Below are 17,823 nucleotides of genomic sequence, written 5' to 3'. Positions count from 1 at the left end.
CTTGCCTTTTCTTAGTGGAAAATCAAAAGAGTTTGTCTGCAAATAGATTACTTTTGTCAGAGAAAGGATTCACCAAGAAAGCAAGAACTACAGCAAATTTTCTAAGGGTTTCAAAACAACATAAAAAATGGCAAAGAAAAATTACTTTTTTGGAAGTGGGGATCTTTTCCCTATTCTCATGATTTGGATGGTGCCATATTGCCTGAATCTGAAGGAGCTATGAAAAATGAGGCATTGCCTGCTCTCCCACTTCTCTTGTGGCCTTCTATTCCCACCATGGCTAATGGGCTCCCACTTTACTTTCTTCTACCATTCTTTTTCCTAGGCATGTGGGCACACATATGTCATTAAGTCATTATATGAATTTAAAAATATGTCTTCAAAGGGTATTAACCCACATTACACACCATTCACTAAAAGGTTCATCTTAGTTTACACAAATCTAATTTCATGGAACCAGGAATGTCCCCCATTTTTACTTATCTGAAATCTCAATTAATTATTGTAGGAATATTTATCTCAAAACACTGGGAGGCAGGTGTGCTATATTAGAACTGTTATTCCTCAAGAAACTGTCACCATCACTTGTGATTTGGAGCTGGTGTCTCTTATGCTTTTATGATCCCATGCCCTTCATTTTGATGCTACCTAGATATGTGTTCATGTATTAGGGGAGGAGGTGGAGTCATAGAAAGTATGGAGAAGGGCCAATTCTACCATATGATAATTGTAGAAACACATATCAAAGGGAAAAACAACATGAGATTAATATTTTTAAGACCCAGACAAAATTGATGCCTCCAAGCCAATGCAAAGCCAAATTGATGGTATCAACAAAATCCAAATAATGGGAACTCTCTGTTATGTAGCAGTAAAAGATTAATCTAAATGGAAGCAGAGCTTAATCTCTTGAAGTGTTCCTCTAGCTCATAAAAATCACAAAGCAAAAATATTAATAGTATAGAAGGCCTTAGAGTATAGAAGTTCATCATTCTGAAACCATTCATTCATTCCATTTATTCTAGTGTTTATTGAGCAGCTGTGTGCTGGGCAATGCGGAAGCAATTACTTTTGCTAGAATATTTTTTCTAATTTATAGAGTATAGCTTATGTGAATTTAGTAGGGTAACCTTGGGGAGGAATGGAATGGGTTTGTGGGTTAATTTTGAAAACTGCAACACAGATGTGGCATGCTCAAAAGCACATTTTACAAACCTAAACAAGAGCATTGTGTCAGCTTGGAAGTCTCATGGGCTGAAGGGTACTAGTTCTGGAGCCAGAGGACCTGAGTTTAAATGCTGTTTCTTATGTTTAAGTACCTAGGTGACCTAGGGCAAAATCAGTCTCCCTGGACCTCACTCAGATCCTTCATCTATAAAATGAAGGAGTAGATGGACTAGATGAGCTGAGGTCCCTTCTGACTTTAAATCTATGATCCAATGATGTGACTTAAGAAGATCTTAGTTCAGTTCCCAACTCTTAACAATTGCTGGCTGGGCAAGTCATCTCTTACAGCTTCAAGCAATTCTCAAGGACTCCTCTGCTTGTCAAAGATTAGTTGGGATCTGAGTTGTTGGAAGAAATTCCCATGCTGGGAGTTTCCTACAATTATAATATTCACAAGAGTAACATTACTGCATTATCTTGTATAACACAAGCATAAATCATTCATTCAACAAACATTTATAAAATATACTTTATATGCTTAGATACTGTGTCACAAAGGGAGATTTCAGGGACATTGTGAGGGTCTACCAAATGACTAAAGCTTTTTAAATGGAATGACTAACTATTGGCCATCCTCTTCACTTTCTGCCTGCAGAGTATGCAATAATAAAATTCTCCATTTCCACATTGTGGTATATATCCTTCCAGGAGTGTCTAGCCAATAAAAACCATGTTTTGTGAAGGAGAATTTACGGTGTATTTTTGGAGGCTGAATGCTATTTAAAAAGGCAGATAATCCAAATCCTAGTGGTTATTAGTTACATAATTTCACTCACAGACCTGGCTTTGTTGATGGTAGGATTTCTTTCTTTTGCCTTGTTCCAGGGGAACTTCAATCTGCTAAATAGATTAGTAAAATATTAGTCAATATCTCTCAGAGCAAACTAGCACACAAGTAAGTAATCCATTTAATTAATGGACACATTTCTCCCTTCACAATAAACTTTTTAATAGTTTTCACAGCTCTCAACTAGCAGTGGCACACGAATATGACATGTACCCCTAATTTAGAAATTCCTAAAAATAGGTGGAGTAAGATATAGATCTATGTTAGGTTGATGAAAGAAAGAAAGAAAGAAAGAAAGAAAGAAAGAAAGAAAGAAAGAAAGAAAGAAAGAAAGAAAGAAAGAAAGAAAGAAAGAAAGAAAGAAAGAAAGAAAGAAAGAAAGAAGAAGAAAGAAAGAAAGAAAGAAAGAAAGAAAGAAAGAAAGAAAGAAAGAAAGGAAAGAAGGAAGGAAGGAAGGAAGGAAGGAAGGAAGGAAGGAAGGAAGGAAAGAAAGAAAGAAAGAAAGAAAGAAGGGAGGGAGGAAGACAGACAAAGAGAGATGAGAGAGACAAAGAAAGAAGAAAATAAAAAGATTTTATGTGAATCATAATTCATCTGAAATCTAGAAATCCTAAAGAAATTCACTGTGTTGAATCAAAGTCAGACAAAGCTTAAGAAATCCATTTATCTGAATGAAGTGACTACCAAACAAATTATTCAGGCATCCAGAACTATGCACTTTATATAAATAAGGAAAACTTCATATGGAGAGTTAGTTGGGCATAATACATTGAGAAATTGTCTTAGAGTTAGGGTGATCTGGGTTCAACTCCTAACTCTGACATATACTGGCTATCATTTAACCCTTTAAGCCCCAGGTAACTCTAAGGTCTTAAAGTGCAGAGCATTTTAGATTTTCATTGTTAGAGAGAGGTTTTCACTGGGTGTTTTCTCTTCCAGTGAAATCACAGGTAAGGTCAAATCTTCCCCACTTGTACATTATCTTATTAAAAACTTTTAGAAAATGCCAAGACAAAGATGATGGTTCTTCTATATATTCTATATTTCTAAATAATCTGGCCCACTTTAAAAATAAACAAAACCAACATTACAGTCACTAAAATATTATCTAGATATTCAATTATTTTGACATTTAAATGAATTTTAAATGATCAATATTTGAGTGTTGCAGTGAATAGAGCACTGGGTCTGGAGTTAGGAGGACTAGAGTTCAAATTCAATCTCGGACATTTCCTAGCTGAGTAACACTGGGCAAGTCACTTGATCCTCTTTGCCTCAGTTTCCTCATCTGTAAAGTGAAATGAAATGATAAATTGCTCCAATATCTTTGCCAAGAAAACCCTGAATGGGGTCATGGAGAGTTGGACAGGATTAATCAACAAAACAACAAATTTGATGAGGAGAAATGAAGAAGGGAAATGAATGAGTTTTCATATTTCTAAGGTTTGTCTGTAGCCAGCCAGCCAAGACTTAAGAGATCCATTCTTCAGAGACATAACTGAGATGTTGTATGATAGACTTGGAGACAGTCTATCTTGGATCTCGGAGATTTGAGTTCAAATCTTATCTCAGTTACTGGCTGGCAGACACTGAGTAGGGACAGTGAAGTCATTGAACCACTCAGAGTTTGTGATCTTTAAAACTGGGATGATAATATCTACACTAATTACCTCACAGGGCTGTTGTGAGAAAAATGTTTTGTTAATCTAGAAGCACTATATAAATGTGTTATTACTTGTTTATTACAAAACAACTTATAAAAACATAACCAAAAAACCCAACTCATTAGGTAGATAGCTAGGCACAATGGATAGAGCACTGGACCTGGAGTCAGGAAAACCCAAGTTCAAATCCAGTCCTAGACATTCCTTGCCAGCTGTGTAACCTTGAACAAACTACATAATTGCTGTCTGCCTCAGTTTCCTCATCTGTATAATGGGAGAGGGGATAATAAGAGCACCTGCCTTCCAGAGTTATTGTGAGAATCAAATGAGATCGTATTTGAAAAGTGCTTTGCAAACCTTAAAATGCTATACAATTCTTTATTATTATTCTTTATTATTATTATTTTAGCCATTTCTTTTAGCCATCTAAAAATTGATCCTTTGATTTTATGCACAGAGCTTTAATTACTGGATTATTATTATTGGATTATTAATTGCTGGATAAAATACTGGATAATAGAACTGTGCTATTTTCCTTTTCTGGAGTGGATTAATCCGAAAAAGTTGGATGATTTCATAGTTCCAGGAAGAATTTTCATGGGTGCTCATTGCCTTCCCTTAGACTAGAAAAATGGGGAAAAAAAGCTTCTGGACTTCTCCCTCTCAGTGGTCTGACCTTGCCTAAGGAGGAAAGAAAGTTGGGAGTTTAAGAGGGAACCCAGAAAAATGGAATACTGTGCTCCTTGCCATTTTCCAGAGGGGAAAAAAAGCATATTCCACTTTAGATAAACCTGCCCAACAAAGAGCCAAACTTTTAAAAAGAGCATTTGGGGTGAGTGTTGATATTAGGACTGATTCTTAAGTTCATACAATCATCCATTCTAGGCTTCAATAGGGATCAATTATACATTTTGAATGTAACTCAATATGTAAAAAAAGTCAAATTATAAGTAGAGAAACCCAAGGAACAACCCTTCTTTGTTGAAATAGAAGCACCATGATATAATTGAGTTGTCAGGAAAGAGTCAAATTCAAGCAAATTCTGCCCCAAACACTTCTAAGTCACTAAATTTCTTTGAGTCTCAGTTTTCTATAAAATGGGGATAACAATACCTACATCAGTCATAAGGTTATTGGAAGAGCCAGATTGGAAAATGTCTGTAAAGCACATTGCTAATCTTCAGAGGCCATTGAAATGTGGGCTATTATCCCATTAAATACATCTATGTGAATTTTGTGTTCTCAGCATTTCCTGAGTGAACACTTATTTTTTAAAGTAATTGGTGTTGATCGATGTGCTTATTTGAAATTCAAGTTTAAGCTCTAGCTGTTTTTCCTTGGGGAATCTATTGATCAACAAGCATTTCTTAAGTTCTTATTATGTGGAGGCATTTAGGAGGCTTAGTGGTTAGAAATCCAAGCCTGGAGTTGGGAGGACCTGGGGTTTAAATGTGGCTTTAGACAATTCCTAGCTGTGTGACCCTGGGCAAGTCACTTAACCCCAATTATATAGCCCTTACTGCTCTTTTGCCTTGGAACCAATACTTGGTATTGATTCAAAGACAACGTAAGGGTTAAAAAAAAATGTATGTCATATGTACATTTTTTTTGTTCAGAGAGCTGGATGTTAAACATATACCAGTATATTCCTGTATAAGATAACTATAAAGCAGTGAAAAAGGTAACCTTATCCCGGAAAGCTCATAGTTGGTATTTGAAAGGAAAGAAAACAAATATAAAGTGAAAAAAGAAAAATCAATAAAAATTGTTCTAAGAATATATATATTTTTAAGCCCTTAACTTTCCATCTTAGAGTCAATACTGTGTATTGGTTCCAAGGCAGAAGAGTGGTAAGGGCTGGGCAATGGGGGTCAAGTGACTTGCCCAGGGTCACACAGCTAGGAGTGTCCAAGGTCACATTTGAACCCAGGACTTCCCGTCTCTAGGCCTGGCTTTCAATCCACTGAGCCACCTGGATGCCCCCTAAAAATGTAGTTTTAAAGGAGAATGTTGCAAGCTGTGTTTATTTCTTATAATTTTTTGGTGGAGCCTTGGAACAGTTAGGATATGATCTTCTACCTTTTTTCTAATTCTAATTCCAATACTCTTGAGACAGATAATTTATAAGGGTAATTATCAATGTATTCAGTTTTTTCTGTAGTACTTTTAACTTTTTAACTTCAACTTCCAACTTAATCATCTCTTCTTTTTTTTTAAACCCTTACCTTCCATCTTGGAGTCAATACTGTGTATTGGTAAGGGCTAGGCAATGGGGGTTAAGTGACTTGCCCAGGGTCACACAGCTGGGAAGTATCTGAGGCCAGATTTGAACCTAGGACCTCTCATCTCTAGGCCTGGCTCTCAATCTACTGAGCTACCCAGCTGCCCCCTAATGATCTCTTCTTAAATAGTCTGAAGTTTACCTTTTGGGGGTATTACCCAAAGGTATCTTAATTAATTACATATAATACATAACTAATTACATATTTATTAATTATATCAATTATGTCATATATGTGATATATAATATGGATTAATCATGTATATATGTATGGTATACTTTGGTTTTTGCTTTAAAAATTCTCCTGAATTCATTAAGATCTTGAAATTATAACTGATAATGCAAAATGGAGAAAATGGAGTTCTATTAAATTGCTTTCAGGACTTCTGGCTAAAAAGGACCTGAATGGGAGGCAAATCATCCATCTCCTGTATATTTACTCCAACCACAATCTGAAATTCCCAACAGATAGAGTAATGACCAAGAAGTCAAATAATAAATCATATTATTTTACTTCCTCCATTCCAAAACTATACCAAAAAATATAGCCAAAAACCCCTAGGCAATAGGAAAACCAAGCCGGATACATTGTAGGAGGCAGCTAGATGGCTCAGTAGATTGAGAGAAGGTCCTGGGTCAAATCTGGCTGCAGAGACTTATGAGCTGTGTGACCTTGGGAAAGTCACTTAACCTTGTTTGCCTCAATTTCCTCATCTGTAAAGTGATCTGGAGAAGGAAATGGCAAACTACTCCAGTGCCTTTGCCAAGAAAACCCCAAATGGGATCATGGGAAGTCACAACTGAAATAACTGGACAACAACAAGGACCATGCTTCATACGTGGTATCTGTTGAATGAATAAGTGTGTAACAATGTTATGAAAGTTCAAAGAAGGGTAGGATGCAATTAAATTCAACAAACATTTTTTAAATGACCAGTTTTATTTGGGTATGAACTCAATATTAGAAGAACAAAAAACAGATGTTCTGGGGAAACTGGAAAGATGTCTGGTAGATTAGGTAAAGACCAGCATCTTATAATGTATATACAGCTGGAGTTTATGATGTATACTATGGAGTTAAACTCCAAATACATTTATGATTTAGCTAGAAAAGATGGCATTATCAGTACATTAGAAAAGCCTGGAAGAATTACCTTTCTAAACTTTGGATAGGGGAAGAGATCATTCTCGATTAAGAATAGAGGTCATAGAAGATATGAAGGACATTTTTATTTACACAAAATTAAATTGAAAGTTTTTGTAGAAACAAAGCTAATGTAGTTAGAATTAGGATGGAAAGAGGTAACTGGAAAAATATCTATGCAGCAAGTTTTCTTGATAATGGTCTCATATCCTAGATATGTAAGAGGATCCCCACCTCCTGGGGATAAATTAAACAAATTATATGTAGATGCAATGTATTGTGGCATGAGAAATGACCAAATGAACTCTGGTAAGGCCTTTATGAACTGATGCAAAGTGAAATGACAGAAGGATAATATTATAAAGAAAAAGAACTTTGAAAGGCTTTAGAATTCTAATCAGTGCAGTGATTCCCAAAGGCCTGAAGATGAAGTATGGTGCCCACTTCCTGACACAAAGGTGATATACTTAAAACTCAGAATAAGACATATCTTTTTGGAAGTGGCCAAAGTGAGAATTTGTTTTGTTGGACTATGCAAGATGGTCTTGAGATTTTCTTTTTCTTTCTTATTTATGGCTCATTAGGGGAGGGAAGGGAGAGGGAGAGGGAGAGGGAGAGAGAGAGAGAGAGAGAGAGAGAGAGAGAGAGAGAGAGAGAGAGAGAGAGAGAGAGAGAGAGGGAGGGAGGGAGGGAGGGAGGGAGGGAGGGAGGGAGGGAGGGAGGGGGAGAGAGAGCTAGAGAGAGAGACAGAGACAGAGAGACAGAGATAGAGAGAGACAGACAGAGGCAGAAAGAGAGAGAATGAGAATCAGTGTTTGTAAAATAAATAAATGGCCAGATAAATGACTTGATTAATTTAGTGGTTGTTTTGTGCAAGTCACTGTACTAAAGGCTAATCATTTCCTCTATGACTTCTCTACTATGTCCCAGAAAGCTCATTATTGGGAATACCTCATCAGCAGGATCCCATCAGCCCTAGTATTATTCTCTACCTCATCAGCATCACCCCCAGTCCCTCTGATTGAAGGATGGTGCTACCAAGTCTGAAAAGTCCACTTAAGGAGCTTAGAACATTTCATTTCTCACATGGCTTTGGATTTCTCTGACTTTTCCACCATGCTTCTTCCTACCCCTGTTTTTCAGCCTGCTTTTGCCTTTTGTGTTGTCTTCCTTCATTAGACTATAAGCTCCTTGAGGGCAAGGACTATTTTTCTTTTTTCTCATTTGTATCTCAGCACTTAGCATAGTGCTGGATACATAGTTATCATTCAGTCATTTCAGGGGCTTTCTTGGCAATGATAATAGAGTGGTTTGTCATCTCCTTCCCTAGATCATTTTATAGATGAGGAAACTGAGGTCAACAGGGTTAAATGAATGACCCAGAATCACACGATTAGTAAGTGGCACATAGAAGGGGATTAATAAATGATTATTGACTGACTGCTAGATAGGGATCATTTCCAGGAGGAAAGACATGGATAAGACCAACACAGATTTTTTTTTCTTAATGATCTTATTTAAATTGAATTTCAATTTTTGTTCTTTTTTCTAGATATGAATAAGAGCTATGGCCATACAGTCACAGGAAACTATCAATCTGTAGGTTTAGTTTCACTAAATTGCTTAGTCCCTCCAAATCTGGCTAGAATTCCATTAGAATAATTAAAGGGTTTTATTTGAAGAGAAGGATGGAAGTTGGGGAATTAGAAACAACCATAATATAATGACAGAAGTATGTCCACTGTGTCATCTGCTCTGTCCCTGCCAGGCCTCTCATGCTATCCAGGTACTTATAGATAAGGCTCTGATCCTATTCAGAAGGACACCACAAAATAAAAACCATGGAAAATACTTTTTAAGAGACTTTGTCTCATCTCTCATAGGCTGAAGAGACTAAATGAAAAGTTTTAGATAATGAAGACTTACACACATTAAATGTCTACAACTTTGGAAGCAGCCACGTGACTCAATGGCTAGAACACCAGACCTGAGTTCAAATTCAGCTTCAGATACTTACTAGTTGAGTCGCCCTGGGCAAGTCATATAACCTGTTGCCTTAATATACCAGAGAAGAAAATAGCAAATTACTTCCGTATCTTTGCCAAGAAAATCCACTGGGGTCCATGAAGGTTTGAGCATGACTCAACAACAATTAAGATAAAACAAAGCAATTACATGTGTGTGTAAGTATACAATAAGAAATGTCATGTATATATGCCTTCACACACATATGTATTTATAGTATTTGAAGGCTTGCAAATGATTTTACATACATTTTAGCTACCTTTGAACATTATCATCTCCATTTTACAGATTTGAAAATAGAGGGTAACTAGGCAGCACAAAGTGTAGAGGGCTAGACCAGGAATCAGGAGGACCTGGGTTCAAATATGGCTTCAGATACTTCCCAGCTGGATGACCCTGAGCAATCTGTCTAGCCCTTGCCCTTCCTTCAGTGTTAGTGTTGTTACTAGGACAGAAAGTAAGGGTTTAAATGAAAATGAACAGCCAAAAAAAAAAAAACCAACCGTAGAGAGGTTAAATTACATGCCTGTGGTTATAGTTAAGTGGTGTTTGAATCCTGTTTTACTATTGGTACACTATTCACTACGCCAAGAATCCTGTTCTCTCTCTTTCTCTTCTTCTGTCTCTCTGTCTCTCTCTCTCTTTGTCTCTCTGTCTGTCTGTCTCTGTCTGTCTCTCTCTTTGTCTGTCTCTGTTTCTCTGTCTGTCTGTCTGTCTGTCTGTCTCTCTCTCTCTCTGTCTCTGTCTGTCTGTCTGTCTGTCTGTCTTTCTCTCTGGCTCTCTTCCTCCCTCCCTCAGACCAGGCTTAAAGATTAGACTTAAATTCTGAAGGAACTTTAGAAGTCATCCAATCCAGTTACCTCATTTTACAAATGAGGAAACTAAGGCCAAGTGCCTAGCCCAAGGTCACACTGGTAATAAGTAGCAGAGTTGGAATTAGAACCCAGGTCCTCTGATTTAAAAATTTCAAGCTCCAGTATTGAGTCTCCCATAACTATAACCTCCATATTCCCAAACACACAGTAATTTATTTTGACTCCACAAACACTGGTTAAGCTACAACAGTGTGCCAGGCACTGTGCAAACACTTCCTGCCCTCTAGAAGCCCCTGACTATACAATTAATCACAGCATCCTACAAGTCCTTTCATCTCACATGTAAATATCAGGAATCTGGTAACCCAGTTGGCTATTGTAACCAGAGTTCTAAAAAGAAATAAATTAAATACATCATTAACATCTCCATTCTGTTTACAATGCTCTTTAGCTATTTAGTATGTGAGTATTTCCGGCATCATCAAGGAGCCAACATTCAGCCAGATGTGAAAGTACTTTTCCTCTTAATGGGGTCTACTTCGGTTAATGGCTTAAAAAAAAAAAAGTTTGAAACTAAGTGCTCCATCCTTCTAGGGAGGTTGGATTTTATTACTCTTTTAAAATAAGCTTCCTTGATCCTTTTGTTAGCTTAATTGGCTTCTTTCTTACATAGCTATCTTACTATATCTGACCTTATACACTAGAAGCTTCCCATCTTTTATGAGCTGAACCCATGAACTTGTTTTCCTCAAGGAAGAAAATACTCAAGGAAAGAAAATAAGCATCAGTAAAAGAGCAATTCCTTCAGAAACATAGGAGGCAATACAAGTCTAAAAAATCAGTGCTAAATTAAAAGGTGAGTCCTTTTACAATTCATTAAATCTGGACAAAAAGTTTGTAGATAATGTAGCATATTTAGGGAAAATCGGTGTGAAGTTCTACAAAGATAATTTGTATACAACTGCCAACTAAACAGCAGTCATCTCAAGTCATCTTAATTAGGATATTTTAAAAAATTATATTTTTGTTCAAAATAATAAGGATGCCAGAATGATTCCAAATTAATTGAAATAAGAAATTTTTTACACTTATCCATTCTTAGCAGGTAAATCATCTCTTTCAATAAGTGTTAATATACTTTTTAGAAAAGGTATGTGCCAGGAAATTGAAGTTTAATTGTACATGAAGAGAATAGTGTTTATCATAAGGTTTCATCCAGTTGATAGCTTTTTGATTGGGCACAATGACTGTGAATACCTGGAGGGTGGGATCTTCCTTAAGGTAGGTCCCCTAACTTCTATTTCCACTTTGGGGACCTAGAGTATCTGGCTCTTCTTATAGCACTTTTCAGGTCATGCTTATGATCTGAAACTCTCTCAGAACTGCATAATGCTTGATACATCGTAAACACTTAATAAATATTTGGGGCAGCTAGGTGTCACAGTGGATAGAGCACTGGGTTTGGAGTCAGGAAGATTCATCTTCACTAGTTCAAATCTAGCCTCAGACACTGACTAGCTGCATAATCCTGAGCAAGTCACTTTACCCTGTTTGCCTCAGTTTCCTCATTTGTAAAATAAGCAAACCATTTAGTATCTTTGTCAAGGAAATCCAAAATGGGGTAATACAACTGAATAACAATCTTTTTTTGTTTGTCACTTTCTCTCCTCATTCCTTCCTTCCCTCCTTCCTTCCTTCCTTTTTTCCTTCCTTCCATCTATTTATTCATCGATCCATCTATCTATCTATCTGTCTGTCTGTCTGTCTACCTATCTAGCACAATGATTGGAGCACTGGGCCTGGAGTTAAGAATACCTGAGTTCAAATCCATTCTCAGACATAACTAGCTGGCTTTGAGAAAGTCACCTCACCTCTACTTGTCTCAGTTTCTTCAGTTGTAAAATGGGGAAAATAATAGCATCTGCCTCCCAGGGTTGTTGTGAGGATCAAATGAGATAATATTTGTGAAGCTCTTGGCAGAGTACTTGTCCTGTAGTAGGAACTATAGAAATACTATCTATCATCATTATCTTATCGTTCACCTAACTTTGGGCTTCTAAAAGAAATCTGTATCAACCCCCCAGAAGCCTTTGAAGCAGCTCCATCTCTGGGCAGTCTAAGGAAAAGGTTTGCCTCTCCAGACAAAGACCTTCCCTAAAACCTTCTGGGACATACATGTCCTTTATACTTACATGCCATTGTCAAAAACAAACAAACAAACAAACAAAAATTTGCCTTAGGCTTTGGATAGGAAAGGAAAAATAATTTGGAATTTGGAGGGCTAAAGTACTCTTAGCAAACCAAATGTGACTACTTTTCTTTCTTAAGAAAATGTAGGGGGCCAGCTGGGTGCCTGAGTAGATTAAGAGCCAGGCCCAGAGATGGGAGGTCCTGGGTTCAAATCTGACCTCAGACACTTCCCAGCTGTGTGACCCTGGGCAAGTCACTTAACCCTCATTGCCTAGTCCTTATCATTCTCCTGCCTTGGAACCAGTATACAGTATTGATTCTAAGACAGAAGGTACTGTTAAAAAAAAAAAGAAAGAAAAAAACATAGGTTTGAATCTTAAAGACAGTTGGGTTTTTCTTTCTTTTTTCTTTTTAATTTTTATGATTCTGTCAGACTGTGCCCAACAAGATCCAAAGAGAGAGAGGAGAAAGATCCCATTTGTGTGTGGCCCATGTACCTTGGGCCTCTCTCTCCATCTGGATGGTCATCAAGGTCTTTGAACTCTAGTTTGGTCTGGCAGTACCATTTGCAAATGAAAATAAAAATGTCCAGAGGAAAAATACTTACCATTTCTGGATTTTCTGCAGCTAACTTCATCATTTTCTCTGTTATCATCTTTTTCAAGCAGCTACTCAGCAAAAAAGCCTACAAAAGTCCATAAATAAAATATCTTTCGTTCAATAAAATGACTAAACCATAAATTCTCTCCCTTTCTCTGAACCACAATACAGATGTTGGTCTCAATTTGAATATTATTTTTCCCAGAAGAGATTTTTTCTTAAGATTTCCAGAAAATTTTGATTTAACATCAAGTATGCCAAAATATGCTTAATACAAAAATACTCGCAGTCAAAAATCCAATGACAGATGAAAAAGGCAGTTAATCTTACATTACTGCGCTCCTTAAACTCCCCCGACTTCCCAGACATCTGACTAAAAATGTTTCTTATTTTTTAAACTATAGAAATATAGATGAGTGTGCTGTGACAGCAGGCAGATCTGTTACATGGACCACAAAGAACAACACATCTTGTCTACTATTGTAATTAAATCATATTTCCCTTTAACAATCTGGCACATAAAAGCTATTGTTTTGCATGGTAATTAGGCAGTACTGGTAAGCTGTTATACTTCATATTAATATCCTGTTATCACTTTTGCCCAACTGAAATTTATCTTTCTGGGTTTTTTTTTCTTCTTTTGGTTGTCTCCAGTGGTTATAAGTGTCAGGGGCCATAATTTCCCCTCATTTCACCCTCTACTCAATCATCCCCTCACTACAGAATAGTTATGTGACTGTATATAAATCACCTTACCACTGAGCCTCAGTTTCCTCTTTTCAGCCATGTAAGATGAAGGGCTTAGATTAAATAATTTCTAAAGTTCCTTCTAGGGCTACCTTTTATGACTGAGACATATCTTTCTCTTATAACACACATAAGTATGTGGAATTCTTGTCCATTTCCTTCCATAAATCCTCCACAGTGAATTCATTCATTGTCTTGGGGTCTTTCCTTAAGACGTGACTTTCTATAGGTACCAATGGAGTACATGGGCTATATCCATCATTATTCCTGACTCCATGAGGAGCCTACCCCCTTTTCTGGTCATAGGTATGCATACATCCTGGGTCTTATTCCAAAACTCCTGGGGTTTCCTCGTTCTGCCTACTCAATCCCATCACTCCAGTCCTCTTCATTATTACTCCAATGCCCCCATCCTTGTACACAGTGTACCCAAGAACATTCTGTTGTTTGGCTCAATACATTGGTAACTCTTGACCTTATCATTGTGGACTACTTCAAGGAACTATGGAGACACAGTGAAATGGTCTTTGAATACTCCAAGTCTTCAAGTTTTAGGGAACAGGGAAGGGAGGAAAGTGGGACAATCGAATGTTCTACATCCTTTCTAGCAGTCTCTTCCCCTCCAATGTGGCCACAACTGAGACCTTAAAATAACTTTGTCATCAGGGCTAGACTTCAGAGGGAAAGGAAAGGCCTCCATTACCCCCAAAATATTTTCCTTGCCTGCTCACTTCCCACTGCCTAAAATGCCTTTACTAAAGGATAGAGACTTTTAAAAGCTCATTCACGGCTTTACAAATAAATCATCTGTCCTAATATCTTTGCAGAGATTGAAGTTGAACCACTTTACACACCAATCCTTTTTCACTTTTCAAATATCATCCTTGATTTTCATGAGAATATGATACATGAAGACATCCTCTATCTCCTCACTTCCTCCCTTCCTCAACACTTTCTATTAAGATCAGATTTCTGGGAGAAAAGAGATTGATGAAATGTTCAAAAGACACAAAATTCTATCATAGCATTAACCTTAACTACATTTAGTTCCCAAGTCATTATACGTTCCTGCAGGGGGAAAATATTAAAGTAAGATTTCTTTCCAGTGACTGAGGAAAGATTTAAAGCTCAGCCTTCATTTGGATTGACTGTACACATGCCCATGTTTCTGCTGCTCCATGAGGCAGATGGGTGTAATGGGAAGAGTACTGAGCTTAGAATCAGAACTCTTGGGTTTGAGCCCCAGTGCAACTACTAATTAGTTTTGTAACCTTGAACAAGTCTCTTCTCCTTTCTAAGTCTTAGCTTTCTCTTCTGTAAAATGATCCCAAAGGACAAGTCACAAATATTTATTAAGTGCCTACTATGCATCAGGTATTGTACTTAATCTCTGTGGATACACAGGACAGTAATTGTCCTTGCCATTAAGGAGCTCAGAGTATCATGAGGGTCCTTTCCAATTCTCTGAAGCAAGAAATGTTGTAGTGTGTCAGTAACCCCACCACTTCAAAGGAAATATATAGCCCTGATTTAGAATCATTTAAGGAAAAATGTTTGGTATAATCTCCTGTGCTGACTTAATTCATTTGCCAATGGAATAAAAAATCATAATAAAACATATCTACTGCTGTAGTATTCCATGGTGGTGGTTTTACTGCAAAGTCTCTGTCTCTCTCAGTTAATCCTCTTACCCTTTCTTCAAGAGCATTTCATCTTTTAGGTATATTCTATTTTTTTTTACTTTCCATTTCTGTCTAGTGTTTATACTTTTTGAAGGACTTCTGTATGTATTCCTTCATTCTCATGACCAGTGCTAGCCCTGGAAAGAAGCTTGGAGTCCCATGGGGGGGCCAAAACATTCCTCCTGGCTGAGGTATGAAAACCAGGGGAACAAGCCAAATGGAAATTAATCCAAAGATATGTTTAATGTTCTATTTCAAGAGCTTTAGAAAACATAGGTTTGATGTAAGCTCCATCAGATTCACTAGTTTGAGAGGAAATTTTATTCAAGGTTTGGTTTAAAATACATATATATTCAGATATGTTTTCCATGAAAGTATGAGTATAATCTATGTCAGACTTTTTACCACCTTGAGGAGTTGGGGAGAGGAAAGGAAGGGAGCTAATCTGAATTTTAAGATGTAAAAAAACAATTGACAAAAACTATTTCTACATGTAACTGAAAAAATAAAAATATATTGAAAGAAGATATATTTCGGTTGGGCCGGACAATAGAATTTTTGAGTTAGATGAGCCTTTGAAGCTTATGTGGCTCAAGTGCCATCCGAAGCATTAACACCCTCCTACAACATTCCAGACAAGTGATCACCCAGTCTCTGCTGGAGGACTTCCAGCAACAGGGAATTAACTACCTCCAAGCAAGCCCATTCCATAAATATTTGTTGGATGAGTGAATGAATTTTTGGATAGCATGAATTATTTGGAAATTTTCCCCTCTAACCACCTTACCATCACTCCCAATCTACTGCTCCTAGCTTCATCTTCTGGGGCCAAGAACAACAAGCATAATCCTTCTTCCACATGATAACTTTTCAAAAATTTGAGGACTCCCATGAAGTTTTGCAAATGAGTGTAGTATATGCAGATTTTTGTTCATCTTTTAGTTCATATCTCTCCTGAAAGAATACCCGTAGGGAGAGGTAGCTAGGTGTCTCAGCAGATAGACAGCCTGACCTGGGATTGGGAGGACCTGGGTTCAAATCTGACTTCAGACACTTTCTAGCTGTATGACCCCAGGCAAGTCATTTGACCCCATTTGCCTAGCCCTGGTCCTTCTGTCTTAAGACAAAGTGTTTAAGAAAAAGAAAAGAATAATCTTTGTTCCCTGAAAAAATCTTCAGAAAAGGAAAGGTGAGGATCCCAAATTAGATCTAAATACTAGGATGGATACTAGGGTTTCCCTTTCCTGCTAAAGGGAAAGCTATTCCCAGAGTCTTGAGTAACCTAGTAGGCTTAAGCTCAAGCCATAACGCAATTGAGGAAGCATCCTGGGAGTCTTTGGGTCTTGGTGATATAGCTTCCTGGTCACCTGAGGCCATCAAAAGGAATCAAGGCCCTTCATACTTGGCAGATGTCCCAATGTCTTAAGAGTCACCATTCCCTGACCTTCTGTCCATATGGATTTCCATAGCAAGAAGCCAATGTTTACCCAAGCTGAGAGATTCAGTGTCTTGTTGAATATCTTTTCTATACTATGACTAAGTAAGCATCTTTTTGTTAACTGATGAATGACCTAAGTGTTGAGGGGATCTTACCCCCTCCCCCTCCTTAGTAGCTGAAGCAGTCCCTCAACATTCTTTACATGCCAGGGTTGCCCCAGAGTTATGCCCTGAAAGTCAATGAAAGTAAGTAGGTGGAGCTCACCTAGATCTTTTTTGGCAGTCAGCTGGCTGGAAGGGAGAGGTGAGGGAGAGAGAAAGATTCATGGAGAATAGACGACATGTGGTCTGAGAACTTAGAGTAAGGCAGAGACTTTATGCTTATGTACCTTTTCTATTAATAAACTTTATGAAAAATAACTGGTAAATATATTAATTTTAATCATAACACCTATAAGTATCTCATTTCCTTCCAACAGCAAATAGACAATAATGGAAAAGACCTAAGTGGGGCCCTGGGACACCTATGCTCCTTTTAAAAAAAGATTTATTTATTTAATTAGTTTAGACTATTTTTCCATGATTCATGTCCTTTCCCTCCCCTCCTCCCTTACCTCTCCTGTAGCCAATGAGCAATTCCACTGGGTTTTACATGTATCATTGTTCAAAACCTATTTCCATATTATTATTATTTGCAATAGAGTGACACCTACACTCTTCAGGCTTTGCCCAAATACAGCATGTACCCCTGATCAAACCTTCTCCATGGTCCTAGTTTATTCAATGTGAACTTTACCCCTGATATAATTTGTCTGAGATTCCAGATGGCTTATAGAGAATTAAAAGGCTCTAGAAAACAGAAATATAGTCCTGCTACCAATTCCACAGAAAGACATAGGTCTCTCCTGACCCTCTCATTGTGGCATCTTGTACAACTTCAGTTTGAAAGCCATGCTTGGTTTGGATCAGTGACATTGGGGAACTGACTTTACCTCTCTGTGCCTCAGTTTCTTCACTTGCAATGTGGGGATAACAAAATTTATAGGACCATAGACTTAGACCTACAAGGAATCTCAGAGATCATTTCATCCAAACCTCTCATTTTATAGGAAAGGAATCTGAGGCTTATATAAATGAAGTAACTTGTCCCAGGGTCAAACAGGTATTAAGAAGTTAAGCCAAGATTTGAACCCAGGTTCTTTGATTACAAATCCAGCACCCTTT

At 37.5% G+C, this 17,823-nt stretch overlaps 1 protein-coding gene across 1 annotated transcript in view; it reads right to left on the bottom strand.

The window, feature by feature from the left end:
- The window catches only part of SNX31 (sorting nexin 31), a 92,601-nt gene that overhangs the window by 127 nt on the left and 74,651 nt on the right, over positions 1-17,823 (bottom strand). Inside the window, exons 12-14 of the mRNA XM_056823258.1 lie at positions 12,741-12,818; positions 2,008-2,067; positions 1-36 (exon numbers count right to left, since the gene is read on the bottom strand). The exon at positions 1-36 is cut by the window's left edge and continues 127 nt beyond it. Coding sequence (XP_056679236.1) covers positions 1-36; positions 2,008-2,067; positions 12,741-12,818 — 174 coding nt within the window. The remainder of the gene's footprint in view (positions 37-2,007; positions 2,068-12,740; positions 12,819-17,823) is intronic.

Source organism: Monodelphis domestica, chromosome 3 (genome assembly GCF_027887165.1).
Source record: "Monodelphis domestica isolate mMonDom1 chromosome 3, mMonDom1.pri, whole genome shotgun sequence".
In the NCBI taxonomy this organism is placed as follows: Eukaryota; Metazoa; Chordata; class Mammalia; order Didelphimorphia; family Didelphidae; genus Monodelphis; species Monodelphis domestica.
This window is presented reverse-complemented; position numbering and strand designations above follow the sequence as displayed.